The sequence below is a fragment of the Lonchura striata genome, chromosome 3 (assembly GCF_046129695.1).
Source record: "Lonchura striata isolate bLonStr1 chromosome 3, bLonStr1.mat, whole genome shotgun sequence".
Classification (NCBI taxonomy): Eukaryota; Metazoa; Chordata; class Aves; order Passeriformes; family Estrildidae; genus Lonchura; species Lonchura striata.
The window spans coordinates 85,145,353-85,162,701 of NC_134605.1; the positions used below are offsets into that span (position 1 = coordinate 85,145,353).

General features: G+C 36.8%; 1 protein-coding gene across 9 annotated transcripts in view; it reads right to left on the reverse strand.

The window, feature by feature from the left end:
• FAM135A (family with sequence similarity 135 member A) overlaps positions 1–17,349 on the reverse strand; it is a 79,585-nt gene that overhangs the window by 35,178 nt on the left and 27,058 nt on the right. For all 9 annotated transcript variants that reach the window (XM_077782356.1, XM_021530156.3, XM_077782352.1 and 6 more), the window contains 4 exons: positions 5,658–5,737; positions 1,371–1,513; positions 1,184–1,254; positions 699–872 (listed from right to left, as the gene is read on the reverse strand). In XM_077782356.1, coding sequence (XP_077638482.1) covers positions 699–872; positions 1,184–1,254; positions 1,371–1,513; positions 5,658–5,737 — 468 coding nt within the window. The remainder of the gene's footprint in view (positions 1–698; positions 873–1,183; positions 1,255–1,370; positions 1,514–5,657; positions 5,738–17,349) is intronic.

Below are 17,349 nucleotides of genomic sequence, written 5' to 3' on the forward strand. Positions count from 1 at the left end.
AAGCTGTGCAAAGAACATTTCATATGTGTAATTGACTGTACAGCCCTTTTTTCACAGGGAGAGAGATACAAAATAAACAGAGATTGCAAAGGTTGATACAAGTAGATGAAAGAAAAAGGTTCCAGCAAAAATCAGCTACAATCTTTTTAAGAGAAAAATAAATTCTCCAGTTCTGTTTACTGAATAAAATGGTAAATGTATCATTTGCAGACATCTCTGTCATTCCAGTAGTAACCAAAAACTGTGCAGATAGTTAACAGAAGGCACCCTATTTTTATTAACAGCAGCTATTTCAGTCACTATGTATAGTGTGCAGCAGATCTTCCTGATTTAAAAAAAAATCATAAATATTTATACATATAAATATACATATATAAATATAGATATTTATACATTCTTCCACTTCTCTGGCCTTGGGCATTCTCTCTCTTCTACACTACACACTCTTATTTCTAATTTAAAAACCCTCACATTTGTTTCAGATAATTTTAAAAAGAAGTTTCTCATCCCTCAGGGCCCTAAATTCCAGAATCATTTGGAATTACAGAAATTATAGTAATTATATAAAATTATATAAAATTACAATTATGGAAAACAATACTGTCTATAGACCTAACTCCTTCCTAATTATTCTGGTTTTTTAACATTTCCATGTGGACATTCAAGAATTTATTTGCATTTTATTAGCAAGAAATTACCTTATCAATGGCTGATGAAGAGCAACCAAAGAAGCATGGACTATAACCGATATGACAGAAAGGTGGAAGTAATCAAACATAACATTGACATAATGATGAAGGCCCTGGTGTAGGTTAAAGTGCAACTTTAAAGTTCGGCTACTAATTGGCTGTAGTGTGCTCAGGTCATCTGGTCTAAAAAGAAATCAACAGAACAACATACAATTAGAACAATCATATTTAAAGTGCAAGTTACTAATAACTGACACAAACAGCAATTTATCATAAATCCATACTTTGGAACACAATGGCATCTCCCCCAGAGGAAAAAAAAATATGAGACAAACCAGTTAGGAAATTTTAGGAGACTTCAGCATTAAATTTCTTTTTTATCATCATTTATGTCTAATATGAACACACTACACCTATAAAAAATACAAATTTAAACAGATTAAAGAGTTAACATATATTCTTGCTTTAACAAAATTTTCTATATTTAAACTTACGAGTAGTCTGTATCCGTGAAGTGTAAATCTAATGTTAGCAGAAAATTCATTTCATTAAGTGACTCCTCGATCTACAAAAAAATTGTAGAAGCATGAAATCTTTCAGGTCCATTATTTGTACTAATTCTAATTTGTATATTAAAAAGCCTAAATTATCTGAATATAGTAAATTTGAACAGCAGATTACCTTCCTCTCATCTAACAGCATTTTTATTTTGAAAATCATCACATCATTCACAGAAACTTCCTCATTTTTGTAAAGAATCTGAAATGTTTTGCTGCAAACTATATTGTCATGGACTGAAGCAGGAAAGGCCAGATCTGTTGCACCTGAAGAGAGAAACAAGTATTAATATAACTGGAAAACTCAGAGCAGCTAATAAATGGAACTATAATTTCCATCAGTTTCATTACTATTAAAACTGTAACAATGTCAGTAATGTAAATGGTATTCTTTTCAGTCAGCAACTGATGAAGATTGAAGGGGTACATTTTGTTTCAAAGAAACACCGTCAGTATTTTTAATATAAGTTGCTTTTAATACAAGTTCTGAAGAATTTTTGCTTTGTTACAAACTGAAGACATTCTAGGCAATGAAAATCAAAATTGCAATGAAAATCCCGAATTTTGTATTGTTTCATCTAGCATTCATGTTAATTTGCAGACTTTAACCACACTGCAAACAAAATTACCTACAGATGAGGCAAAGAAGTTAAATTACATATACCACTCCACTGAATTAATCAAGAACAGAGATTGTTTCTTCTTTCTTTCGAGATTTTTGCATCCTACTCAGGCCAAACTAATTCCGAGCTTATCACCTGAACCTTGCACTGCACATGCAATATGACACTTCAAAGGCTGCTCATCACAGAGAGTTCAGAAAAGTCTGATAAATGGTTGGGGAATCTTTTGCTGAAAAAAAAGAGTTAAAAGACATGCAGAAGAAATGAGAAAGGGAATGATTTAAAACAGTCATTGAGGAAATACTTATCGTAATAGCAAAGCATTATCACACAGGAAGTATCACAATGGGTACTATCCTCTGAAAAAAACACGTAAAAGAAGTTGGAACTTGGAAAGAACAGAAGTAACAGAAATACTGACACTTATAACTCCTCTTAAAAAATGGCTCAATAACATCATCTTCCAAGACAAAATGTCTTAAAAAATGTGTAAATGAGGGTATAAAATATTTTTTTTAATTATTTTGATTCTTCTTAATAAATTACTTCAAAAGAATCCACAAGAGGAAAAAAAAAATCTGCTGTTTGCAGTCTACAGCTTTGGAGCCTCTGATAGAATGTTACTGCCCTTAGCAAACATTCCCACTCTTAGTAGCATCTTAATTCAACTTCTTTTCAGAAATGTACAAATACTGTGTTTTACTGAAGTGTTTTCATACATATCATCAGTTTAGGTATCCTGAACAAAGTGCTTACAAAGGCTGAATCATTACAGTGTAATTCCCCTAAGAATAACGCCACTTTCAGCTTACATCCATCTGTGTCATCTGTTACAGCTGAAGGGCAGTGCAGGTATGGTTTCACTTGGCACATAATCTGATATAACTGCACAGCATCAGCAAAAGGGATCTCCCACTCTTGTCTGAAACAAAAGAAGTAATGGAGACAAATGGCTGAGGTCCCACTTTCTCTGCAGTGCCCAACCCTGAGTTACAGCCCCCAGCTCTGCTGACCTCAGTGTAACACAAACCAGCACCCCCAGAAGAGACAGAGGAGCTGCAGAGCAAAAGCTGAGTCAGGAACAGGCTGAGCCACTTCCACATGGGGAGCCAGGTCTCACAAATGTGGGGTCATCAAGGCAGAACTGCTGTTTTTTAAATCAATCTGCTCTGACTGGCTGGGACTATTCCTCAGCTTCTACCCACACAAAAAGCCGTTTCCACAACAGAGGAGGAAAAAAAGTGGGATTTTTTTACTCTTGAATATAAATGACACATTTACTCTTACACATTTATTACTCTTGCATATAAATTTACTAGATTTATCTTTATATCTATATATTTATTGATTTGTATTTTACAAGGCAATTTACTCTTGCATCATAAAACCAGACATCTCATTCCTTCCTACTCTGATATTTTTTCTTCTCCCTTTTTTCTCTGAAAACTAGTGATGAATTTTTGGGAGAAAGAGGAATTCAGAACATCCTCAAATCTGAAGTAACTTCATAAAGGCTAAAAATACATGTTTTTCTTTTCATTTTCTACAGCACAACTACATTTTTCTTCAAATCACAAGAAAAATAAAAGGCCTTCACAAGACTGGAGCTAAAGCAAGTAAGTTGCCTTATCATATCTGTAATGACACTCATGCTGTGTCCCAAGCAGTTCTCATAAATTAATAAAAGATGTGGGAAACAGAAAAGGAAAAAAATATATATTTAAATTAATGAAGGACTGCATGAAGAGCTGGGAAAGGGGTGAAAGGAGATGCAAATGAACTGGAAAAAAGAGGAAAAACTTAAGGAGTGTATTTGACTTGGGAAAATAAAAGGAGGAGAGAGATCAAACAAACAGTCTGTAGGAGAAGGGAAAACAAAGCCAAAGTAAGGAAATTGTGGATAACTTGTGGATGACTTGTGCAGAGCCCAGGGAGAGCTAGTAGGCAAAATTACTTGGAGAGGAGTGGGAAAATCATGACATGACAAAGCTAATAGGATTTAGAATAGGCAAGTATGAGAAAGACTGAAAAGAGAGGAAAGTACAGAAAGAGGCACCTGATCAATACAGGACACCATTCTCAAGAATAGAGCTGTGGGGATCCTGACCAGTGTCCTCTGTGACCAGCAAGCAACATTTTCACACAGTGAATCAGCACTGTGCTACTCTGTGCTGAGACCAATAGCAGCTATTTTCTACACACAACAGCAGCCTCGGGAATTGCTATCAGCTATTCCTCCTCCTGGAGCAGGAGGGCTGCATGTGAGCCTACAGCATCCAGCTCTGCTAAACCAAGCAAGTGGCTAAATGGAAATGGAAAGCAGAGGTTCTCAGCAAGACCTAGCACTACCATGGCCACAAGAAGGACAAACTAACCCCCTTTCACTGACCAGCCTGTACCCTTCCTTCTGCTTTGCTGTGGGACAAACATCATCAGTATCTACCTGAAAAACCAAACTGAGAAACTGATCTAAAAAGGGCCCCAGTGTTTGAGTTTGAAGAGGTTTGGGTTTTTTGTAAAATGGCTGCTTGTCAACTGAATGAGCTCCCCAGCTGAGTTCCTAGATTAAATCAGACACTTGTGTCAACAACACACAGAGCAATATGAAGGTAAGACAGAGTGGTCAGGAAAATCAAGTCCTGGTATTTTTCTTCTTTGTCAGAACTGCTGATCTAAACTCACACCGAACTGCAATCTTAATATACCCTTTATGCCTAGTAACAAGAAACACGTCACAATTTACTAACAAGACTACAGCTTTCTGAAAAAAATAACCTAAGACCATTCAAAAATATACCATGAAATGAAAAAAAATTTTTCCACTTTTTTCCAGCAGTATCAATCATATTATTCAGCGTCACTTCTCAAAGTACGCTTTTCTGAAGGATGTTTACCAGACCCGAATTCTCTAAACTAAACTTTGCCTTTGAAGTGGAGTAATCTTGGCTCATCAGAACTATTAATTTATTTCACACAAATCCAATAAATATTTAGGAAGCTTGATCAAAACCCAGTATCTACTTTGCTGTTGTACTCGGAGCTACTTTCAAAATAGCCTCAAAAATTCAGGTTTCAGTTACATGCTATCACATTTTTTCAGGCTGTATTAGCTTCTTCTTCCTTAAAATTCCTGTAATTCCACATAACATTTGAAAACTGAATTAATTTTTTGCTTTTCACATTTTTACACCATGTTGAGATATGGCTTACAAAGAATAAGGTGAGCCCTGACAGGTTCCTCTGGGTTTAGTTTGTCTGGACATAGAAACCAAAAGTGAATGACAGGTTTAAAAAAGAAAAAAGATAAGGAAATTCTGTTCAGGAGGTTAAATCAATTTTCAAGTATAGCACTAGAACAACAGAGTAAGTTTGAAAACTGCATCTTTTCAAAGTGTTCCTTTAAGAAAAAGAATGGGCTTATCAATCTGTGTAAGAGTCTGCATCTGAAATTCTCCGTTGCTTTCAGTTATCTACTTAGATCTGCCCTTGGTCATCTTAGCCTGAAACATGGAGAAGACTCAGATGATCAGTGGAAAAAACCAGAAGACACTCATATAAAGGAATCATCATGTTTTCCTACCCAGCAAAGACAATCAGCAGAAGAAAAACAGTAACACAAATTCTGTAATCAACTTTTAAGTCCCGTTGTTAAGAACAAGATATATCTGCATTGTGTTAGTAACAAAATTTTAAAAATCTCTGTATTAGTTATAAAAATATACTACAAAAGTGTAATTCCTTAATCAGCGAGGCAAGATAATTATTTACTGAAAGGTTTTTACACTTACCAGTTCCATGTAGCAAACTAGCTTCCAATATGTGTGGTATTCTTGGAGGAATTTTCATAGATGCACGAATCTGGTAAAAGCTAAAGAAAAAGACAGTGATTTGCAACAGATGTGCTATAGTACATCTCATTTACCATATACAGATATATTGACAAAGGCAAGAATGGATAATGGGAAAGAGGAACAGACCAAGGAAGTCTACAAAGCTTAATACTGTCTTACTTGCCCCCTAACTCATATTTTATTTTTTTTTTAATTACTAACCAAAATAGTAGTCAAACATGAATAAAAAGAAGTCCCAACACTAGCCCCACAGAGTTAGGGCAAATGCTTGTAAAGACCTGCAGTAAACTACAGTGGGAAACTGGTATGAATGAAAAATCAGGATTATCACTTACATTACAGTCATCTCAGAGGGATCTGCATGTAGCACATCTACAGGACTGCTATAATCAGTTCTGACACTGAAGGAGGTGAAACTGTAGTTTGTAAGACTCCCCCCTCCAGGATCCTCTGAAAACACACTGCTTACCAGACACTCCCTATAATGGTTTGTGGCCACCAGCTATGCAAAAGTGCAAATAAAGGGTCAGACTAGGTAAAACATGACAGTTCCTTTATGCTATCAAAGCCAGGAACTGCAGGCTTCCGGCATAAAATTGAGAAAAACCCCAATACAAGTCTTAGGGGGCCTCTACCCCATATCTAAACCATTTTTCTTATTCAGCTCCATACCATTTCCAGCTTTGATTTTCATCTAAGAAATCCTTAACTGTCAACAGACAGATTTTATGGAAGCCTCTATGTAACACAAGCACCCACAAATACCCTTAGATGACACATTCTAACCATCTTATCCCATTTCAGTTAATTTATTTTTGTTTGAGGAGTTAGCTTCAGCTCCTCAGTGAGCTGGTGTGGTCTACCACACAGCCCCACCAACACCAGGACCAGTGAAAGGGCAGCAGGACAAACACAGGTATGGAGCAGAAGAAAACCCCACTTTTTTTGGCAGGAGCATGGTCCTAAATGCCCTTAGGAGTGCACATTTACCCTTCATATTTCACTCACAGTGTACACCCAATCACAGTCCTGGTTTTCATCATCCCCAAAAATCCAAATCCAAACCAATGTATTTGTGGTTTTCTGATTTTGGCTTCTAACACTTCAACTGAAGCTCTCCATCTGGGACTGATGTGACTGTGTATTAGCCTAAAAATCAGCCAATGAAAAAGCCCTTAATTTAATTCTTTCACCAAATTAAAAGTCAACTTTAGTCTTGTCAAAACTTATATATCACAGAATGCTTTATAATGAACCAGTAATGTTGTTAGAGATAAGAGGTTTAAGTGATTCCTACTTTTAAAAAGTAGAGCAAAATTTAACCTACTGCATTTTACTAGTTAGATTTCATTTTTTGAAACCCACAGGTCAAACATGATTCCAAATACACTCCCTAAGTGATTAATAAAAGAGTAAATTAATTCATTTTGTATTGGGTTAAAGAAATATGAATTAACATTAAGCTTTCACTGTTATCTTCTCCAAGAGTATACAGAATTGAGATGAAGAGTGTCCCCTCAACAGTAACCCAGAAGGGTGCAGCATAGTACAGAGATGTACTAATTTTTTTCTGGGTCAGATAAGACTTCCATCATTCAATTAGTGACTCATTTCACCTATACTGAAGAAACACAATACATGATAATGTACGATAGCCTCAGCAAGGAGATACTTTCCACCAGCCCCAGCTTCACAGTGTCATTTTTGGATCCACAGTAAACATTCATCAAGAGCCTGATGCCTTACCACTACTGGCTGCATCTTCCCATGATCCTAATGACCAGCCTGGTGTGGTAAACTATACTGCTTGTTATTTCATGTATTAAAAGAATGTAAAATTATTGCTATGGTTTACATGAAATACTTTGCAGTTTTCTATTAAAACATCATATCTCAATAAGTTCAGAGATATGCCACAAATTTTAATTCACCTTGGCTTTAGCCCATCAAACTATTCATACCAAACTGTCATTCTATTAGAATTTAAAAAATCCAACATCTGCATCATTCTCAGCTGATGTTTAGGAACATGTGACAGTTCTGCAGAGCATAATTGTGACTCAGGATTAATAAATTTATCAAATGTGGATAGATTACTGAATAAGGACTGTAACAAGGTAAAATGAAAGGCAAGGCAAAATAAAAACCAAGCGCTGAACAGAAAAAAGGTCCAATGGGATATTCCCATTACTTAATCCAGTAAGACTCATTCACTGTAGAGATACTACTAAGTGACTGTTTACAGTTTGTGCCTCAAAGAAAATGATCAATAGAATTGTTCATGCTTAAAATGTAATTTGTGAAGCTAAAAGGCTGTTAGGACATATTTTCTTTCTTAAAATGGTTTGCTTACAATTAATCAAGAGCAGACCATTCTATCCTTTTTCTTCGGTAAACCCTTTACCTGCCTAATATTTTTATTTGGTTCCATAGAGAGATATAGGTGTCTTGTTTGCTTGTTTGAGACAAGTAGCTTTGATTTTCAGCAGATTTATACTTTAAGCAGTTTAGAACACAAAACATTCTCCTTTTGCTCTGAATAATAAAATCTTGTGGGAGTCCAACAAAGGGCAAATACATAAAGACTAATTCAAAATCTTATGCCTAAATAGATGGCAAAAATATTTAACTGCACTAAAGTATTTAAATAAGGAAAACTGCCCCCTACACATTATTCACCTGAATTATTCACTGTCATTCATCTTTAAATGCTGTATACATTAAGGATCTATCTGCAAATGAAGAGCTATTATACTGAAACAGGATACTTGACTCACAAAGGTATTATATTTGCAATTTGCAAATAAGGAAATACTTTTTTAAGGTTATGATATACATTTCTCATTTGACAGCAAATTTTAAAAGTAATGTAAAAAAAGGCATCAAGCTCTATCATCAAGCTCTGCCTTCTTCATCTGGCCTTCTTTTGTTCAACCCACTAATCAATTTGTGTTGCAATGCTTCCATTTCTATTAAAAACCAAAACATAACCAAGTCACTTTCAATTATTTCCTGGCTGTACTATAAACATTGTTTAGTTCTCATCGGGACAACTGACTCATAAACCTGATCTTTGGTATCTGCTTGGGCCTACACATAACAGTTCAGTATCAAGCACTTGTTACACACTCATCACATTCAGTTGTCCCAAATATTGTTAAAACACTCCATAAATAAGATCTGAATACAATCAGCTCTCCACTGTCTCATGTATCAGCTCTACACTATCTAATGTAATGAGAGAATGAAGGTATCCTGAGTAGTGGAAAATTCCATATGATAACAATGCTACAGATCACACAACCGATGGTGCAGCAATTGTGCCCAAATCGATAAACTCCAGTCTAGCAATGCTTTCAAACCCCAGTCCAGCTTCTTCCAAATGGTGGAACGTGCTAGACTTAATCACACAGTTGTAGGCTTCCCACTAGAACTTTTCAGACATAACAGCTGGGGTCCATCAGTGTGTCTATCCCACACTGCTTTCCTGAAGCCCACTGGAAGGGAGAACCCAGTACAAACATCCAAGAGCATGGCCCATGCTAAAGTAAAGCCAGTGAAACCTCACATGCCCAACCTCAGTACAGCACATTTTCTTTAATGTGCATCTCGAAGTCCCAGGAAGATGACAGGGGAATTATCAAACTGATCCAGTCTGGCTCCTTTTCAAGTCCTGACTCTGAGAGCAAGCTAGACAAATGCTCTAATGGTAACAGAAACATGGGCGTCAGGTTCATATAAAGCTTTATGTAAAACTGTTTTCCAGACCAGAAATACTAGAAAAAGAAAATAGGTCAAGCTTTGCAGTCAGTATTAAAATTCCAGAAAAGTGCTAGTGTTCTTAAAGCATAGACTAGCTGTGTTTTTTATGTGAAGATTTTTAAATAATTTGGAAAAAAAGTTACAATCTGTCCCTTAATCTCTGTTTTGACTTCATTGCATGAAAAAAATTGCCATTTTTGAATTATTAACTGAAACTGCCACATCATCATTGATTTTTTCAGAAAAAGTCAGAAGTATTTTGAAAAAGACACTTTAAAGCTACTCTGTTTTGAAGAAAAGAATTAATGGTATTCAGAAGGTGGTATACTGTAAGAATCACCTGTAAAAAACAGCAATATCCTTCAGACTAACATTTGTGCCATTAGCTCAAGCAGGATTACCGTGTATTTCACCAAACAGAGAATACAACAAATACCACAAAGAACTTTAATTTACAGTATGATAGAAAATGCACCAAAAAAATAATCATCAGCAAGAGCCTGATATGCATTAACTATTAAATCACCCTGACAGACTATGCCATGATGTTAACACTCAGTACCTGATAATTCAGCAAGACACAACTGGGTAATCTTCAATGGTACAGCTAATGTTTGTCACTTTAAAATGCTGGGCTACAATGGCAGCTAAGGAAGGTGAGTCTTAACAGGAGTCACTGCAGTACAGGCAGTGCAGGGAACACAGCTGGATGAAAGTCTGACTACACCAAGGACAGATTTTGAATGAGTCTTTAGAACCATTTTTTCAAGACAACAAGTGGCTTGCTACAGCTTGATGTTCATAGTGTTGATATGTGTCCCACATTGAAAGGCAAGATGTATTCCATTTGCCATCTGTGTAGCAGTTGTCTTCTGTTAAGTGGGCAGTTTTCGTTATCTCTTTCACAACCAATTCTCCCTCCGGGGAAACATCTGCTGATAATGGGCTATTGAATATCGCTGCATGACTGGTAAGAACTATAACATCATGAGATGCTCTGCCCAGAGGGAGGAGCCAAGCATTCCTAACTGAATATAATCTGGGCTTCTGGGACACCAGACTCAGCCTTTCCACTGGTTCCCAAGAGGAACAGCTGGGGTTTTGAACTGGACCTTCAGAGGAAGACTACATCCTTCTACAGGGTCACTGCTCAGACAGAACCACATCTGCTGTTCCAGGAGGACTGCAGCCAATCCAATTTGGACTGCTACCAACACGCTGGCCAAAGGGGTGTCAGGTTGTATTCTGACTCTGTCAATAGTTTTTCTTTTGTATTACTGCATGTATTTTGTTTATTTCCCATTCTCCTAATAAATTGTATTTCTGACTTGGAGTCTCTCCCTGGTTTTGCTTTCAAACCAGAACAATATGATTTGAAGTACAGGTTCCAGAGGGAGGCTGAGTAAACGGAACTTGAAACAGTCTTAAGGATACTTAAGAATTGGAACAGATAAGCTATGGAATCTTCCCTCATGAAACCTTTCAAGACATGAGGGGACAATGAGTGCTCCAAACAATATGATTTTTCTGATATGCTACTATCTATTTCAGCCTGAATCAGTCTATGATCCCAGAAGTTAAAGGAAACCTAAAATATAGGGTCCAGCAATTTCCAACTTGATGATTGAAAGACAACACAGTAAAAAGCACATATGGTCCAGAACTGGTACACAAAACAAGTTGCAGACTATGAATAGAGTATATTTCAGCTCCTGATTTTCCTACGTCTACAAAATCCCTCTCAACAGCTGATTTACTTGCTTCTCTGAAAGGCAGCATCTTTTACTTCCTATTAAATTTCAAATGTCATTGACTTATGGGAAAAAAAAATTACCTAAAACACCAACTCTGAAAATTTGCCAACCTCTCATTCTCTGAATGCTTACAGCATTTATTTTACTTATCTTAGCCACATACATGAGGTCTAGAATGAATACCAGCTTCTTTGCTCTAGTGTACTACTTAAAACCTTTATCCTGAAACAGTTTAACATCCATCCCCCAAGAGCTACCTTTGCTTTTGCTTCAGTGTGGGAGATAGGTGTAAACATTTGAAATGCCTACTGAGACAGCATACAAGCAAAGCTAAAGTGGACAGCTTATAAATATCCAGGGGATTCCTGTCAAACCCAGTCTATGCAGTAAATATATGCACTTGCCTGCTTATGTCTGTTTATGTCATTTGGTCCTCAATGTCATTACATGCTAATATATAACCATGTTATTAAAAGCTTCAAGGATATCTGGAGCTTAGTGTCCTTACTACAGACCTTGCAGGAAAAGGTGTTCTGAAATAAATAACTAGAATTACTGCCCTTCTGTAGGCAGAGGACACCTCTACTGTCCATCCTGTATAAAGGATTAAATTTTGTTCACCAAATTGTATTAAAATCTTGAAGATTCAAAAATCTGACATGTGCTAGAAAAAGCTTTCCCACACAGGAAAATTGATAGGTTTCCATTTTTTATCCCCAATATGGGGGAACTTCATTTAGATAGGCATAATTAAGAGAGTTTTTACCACATTTGTGGAAAATGGTAATTTATAATCTGAGCAGGAAATAGGTTTATCAATAACTGGAATGTATCTTGCTACTGACAAAAATAGAAACTTACAAAGTTGCTATTACAAAGTAATAGCAATTTGACTTTTTAATGCTCCTACATGCACGACAGGGAGTAATGCATGCAAATGCAGTCATAAAGTACAACTGTTATTAAAAGAAAAATCTCATGCATTAAAAAAGCATATGAGTTTTTATGGCAATAGCTCCACAAGAATTTACTTGAAAAACCACTTAGTTTGTCAGCTAAAGAATATTCCAAGGCAAGTGTACATTCTGAAAAAGCTTCCTAACACACTTCGTCATTGAGGTAAAATTTTTTTGCTATTCCTCTTGCCAGGAAGAGGAAAGACAGAAGTGTGTACAGCAGAGTCTGAGCTTTCCTCTTCCCTAAATCCCACTGCACTCACTGCACACTTAAGTGTGCTCAGAAACATTAACAAGAGCAAGCACTAAATGTCGTGGACTGTAAAACTCACATGCACATTGGGTCACCTGCAGGGCAGATTCTAAATTTATCAGTTAACCAAATGGAAGAACAGCTGTGACTCTGTACATGCAAAATTTCAGGAGAGCTCTTGGGATCTACTGAGCGCAGGGCCCTGTTAAAAACACACCCTCCTCTGCAGACCATCTCTAAGACCTCCTTTTTCCAAGGTGAGCTGTAACTCAGGCAAGCACAACTCGTTTGGTGCAGGAGGAAACAGAGCTGGAGATGAAGCACTGCTTTGCAAATACAGAATATGGCAGTGAAATGAGGAACTGCAAGGAAAACAGACAGAAGAGCGAGTCTCCAGAGGAACAGGCAGCTCTGAGGGCAGCGATTCCATGAAGGCAGTGTCAGACTGACCCTGGCAGAGCTGTGTCTCCTACAGATCACACCTCTTCCCACAGGAGCGAACGGGCACTAACAGAAACTCCCACTGCAGCAAGAGGTTGAGTCAGCAAAATACTGAAAAGATCCAACGATGAGAAAAAAATATCAGTCTATTTCTATTCAACACCCCTCTGTTCTACAAGATAAGCCTGTTGCTACTGGAGAGACCCTACATCCCCAATTCTTTCATGGATTTGTAAAACAAATCTTAAAAGCAGTAAAGACATTTAGCATTTCCCACAGTTACAAGCCAATACTGGCAAATAACATACTTTTCTAGGCAATCTGAGTACACCTGTAATGTTTAAAACATTCCATGTGATTGTGGAACACAAATACTCTAAGACATTACCACAGATTTACCAGATTTTTTTTTGTAACCTTCTAAGCATTCTATAAAAAGGCAATCCAGGCAAAGAGGAAAATAAGAACAGAAGTAAAATAAGGTGCAATGGAAGAGAAATATGAGAACAGAGAAAGAATAAAGCACAGGCAGTAGAATGTTGATTGTTGAAGTGCAAAATTAAAACCAGAATTGGTTAGACTTATTTCTTACCAGGAGACATGCACAGTCATCTATAAAAATTTAATCCCACCAAACCCAGTTGGGGCCCACAGAATATCAAATGGACACCCAACTAGTTACAGGAAATTATTTAATACAAGTACAGAATGCACATAAATATTCATATCTTGCAATCACTTTGCAATAAGTACTTCTAATATGGACCAATATAAGATTTACACTCTGCTATAATTGTGGGATTTACCTGAGAAATTCTAATTCAGATACTTGAGTAACAGGAAAGCTTTCATGCCCTATGCTTAAAAATCTTTTAACAATGCCTTAAATGAAAAATCCATGTATTTTCCAACTGACTTTTATTAAGATGAATAACACAATGGGCAAACTTACAGGAAATAGATAAGAGGTTCTAAGTAATTTGAAAGAAAGTTTCCTTGAAAGTTAATTACTTTTTTGAAGTACCTCACATGCCTAGAGCACACATTTCTGAAAATTAATCTTATATATAAACAAAATAGTAATTAGATCAAAAGTTTGATGAGAGTTATTTGGGAGACTAATACCTCAAGTAAGTCACAGCAGCTTGTTATGAAACAGGATTAAATACATGAAACAGGATTAAATACGTAAAACAGGAGAGAGGAAAGTAAATGCAACTGGAGATTTTGCCTTGTTATTACAAAAGCCTTTTTACTATGTTCTTTCCACAAGACACACTCGGGGCAGAATTCCTGCAATGGTGATGTACATCTATTAAAAGACTTGAAAGGGGAACAGTTTCAAATAAGTATTGCTTTTTTAAAGAGACACATAAACATACAGTACTAGATGAGTTCTTATTTAATCAAATATATGTTAACTTATGTCTATGTTTATAATTTTAGTTGATCATTTATTTCCTGTTCTTACTGAAGAGAAAAAGAAAGAAAACATACTAAATTTACTTACATCTTTAAAGTACAACAGTCCCATAAAGCTTATCTTCAAAAATAACAATTTCTCATATTCTCTTATGACAACTATTAAAATATATTTATTTAGTTTGAAAGTATTTTTCGTTTGACTTTTTGATTCAGCATACTAGCCTTGCAAATGATATATCACAATTGTTTAGCCACTTTGTGGCTTGGAACTTTTCAGTTTTCTGGGGAGAAATATACGGGATGTTAGGTTTTCCTAGTGTACAGGGTCACAATTTTATAACTCCAGCCCTTGCAAACAGACATCAGTTTTTACTAAGATATATCATAACATGTTAATTTTGAAATCAAAGTTTAGCAAACACAGCAGATGGGAGACCAGAAGACAACTCATTTTCTGGTATTCAGTAGTCTCTTAAATGTTGAAAGTTTTGGAGCTGTGCAATTCTGTTCCTCTCATCTGTCAGTAAACAAGTATACAAGAAGCCTTACAATTCACTTTGCACCTTATTTTAATGAAAGGGAATTTTAATAGCAAATAGCAAACATTCAACCAGAGGGAAAAATCAGGTACCACAAAGAAAACTGTTGCAAAAAATCATTACAAAAGAGCCCAAGTGAACTACCATATTTCATGTGAGATACATCAAAGAAAGGTAGGTCATCACTTTCATCCCTTACCAACATCTTCATTTTTTCCCCTGTAGTAAGCTGCGTCATTCATGAAAGTCACATTAGCTCCTGTCATTTAATTTCTTAAATTGAAACACTGCAGTTTCAAATATAACATACTGCTCTGAGATGCTATTAGCACACTAAGAAAGAAAAATCATCTCTCAGATTTAGAAATGTCTTTTTTCCTTCAAGCAAGGCACATTTTCATGATTCATTTAAATCACCTTAAGCCAGCACTGCCATAGGTAGAAGTATCTGGCAGACCAAAACTTCTTTTACATATTTTCATTCCTCCTCAAATAAGTTTTGATGTTCCATCAACTCTATGGTAAAACAAACCAACATGCTCATCTACCTGAAAAGGGAAAATAAGAACCCAGTAGGGGCTATTAACAGAAGGCAGGATCACAGGGCCAGAGAGAAAGTGCTCCCATCATTGACATGACACGGGCTTAAGAAAGGTTGAGCTAATGGTGGGGGCTCCACACTCAGAAATAATATTAAATTTTACTGCCACTTCTGATAAATTATTTTTTCCTCAACTTCAAGAGTTTCAACTTCAACAACACTGAGAAGCAGAACTGCTGGCTGCAGACTGTATTTATACATTTATTATTAACATAAATCTTAAGAAACCTCAGAGAATATTACCAGAACAATGTCACAGGCAAGTAATGAAAAGTTAGCAGCATAAGTGAAGACCTGTTTCTCTAAATTCCGATGATTCTAAAAGCTTATGAATATCAAAGAGTAAAGTGAACATTCAAGACTGGAAAGCAAAAACTCCACTTCTTTCCCCCTCACAAAAAAGAAGAGTTACTGTTCTTGAATAGTTTTTTGACATGATAGAGCCACCTCCTACAGCAACAGTATCTTCCATCTCCTAAGACCTACCCTATCCAGTACACTCACAAGAATTAGACTTCTGATGCCAGTTTAAGTAAATTAAACAAACTACAGGAGAACAAACGCACAAAGTAGTCAAATCCCTTTTTCTCTTGCCAGGTTCCACAAGCTGGATACCCTGAAGACCCACAGTACCTGCTGAACCTGTTTAACAAGTTAAAAAATTATATAAGCAAGCAAAAAAATTGTTTTTCTAAAATCTACATTTTTCAAAGGTTTCTGTTTTGAGAAAACTGTAACAAGCACAGCAGATAACCTCAAATGGTATCCAAAATATTTTGAAATTAATTTTATGTAGAAATGTATTCAGTAAAGGTAGGAAACAAATTGCTGAAAGGAAGGCATGCAAAAGTACTAGAAGATGAAAACTGAGAAGAATAGAATCAGGAAAAGAGAAAAACTCCATAGAAGAAGCACTAACCATAGCAATATGGCTGAAGTGCAGAGATGGTCATTAAGGTGATCATACGATTTACTGTCTACATGCACTGAGGAGCCTCAAACTTTCCATGCATCTGGGTATCTAACTCATTCTGTTCCCCATTTCCTCATTTTTGTTATAAGGCCGATCTCCCACCACTGCTCCCTGTAAGCTGAGATCTGCAAAATCCACTGAGGAAGAGTCCGAGTTCTTGCAGAGTTGGAAGCTGAGGGTTTCTGCTGCTCTGGATGCCTTTCTATCATCTCCTCCTTCCCTCTTTCAGAGCTGACCTACAAAAAGGGACTTGGCATTCTGAATGTGATTAGGGGCCCTTTCTCTGCCAAGTAACAGAGCTGGATCTCTCTGACTTCTGCAATGATCTGATTCCTTCTCTGTGCCAGTCAAGCAAGCTGGCATCTGGGAAACCCTATCCTTTCTTATATAAGGGAGTGTCAAGAAAAGTGTCTTGAAATTTAAATTGTACTTTTACAATATAAGGACTTCTGCAAGAAACGAAGTTTAAGGAATTCTATTTACCCATTTTCCTCTGTCCTGTCCTCCCAGGCACTCAACTCTTCCCCCTGCAAGACATTTGACACCTTTCTCAATTACACAAATGCACCATTTGCAGAGTAGTGCTGGACTGGTCAGACCTAGCAGCTCAGCCAGCACAGCCCACGGGGCAGGGCACTGCAGTGGCACAAAGCTGCCAGCAGCAAGGGAGGTGGAAACTGCAAACTGGCATTGCCAGGCGAGCTCTGTATCTCCACATGAGGGCTTAGGGAAATTAGAACTGACATACCTGACGTCTGTCATAACTCTGTATCCTACGGGCAGGGATGCCAACTGAGATGAATGCAAAAGTTCAAACAGAGGTTTTGTTTCAAAACATACCCATGTCTGGGCTGCTGTCACTGAGCAGATCATACTGACATAATGGCCTCTCCCCTACCAGAAACGTCTTCCTAACACGGAGGCT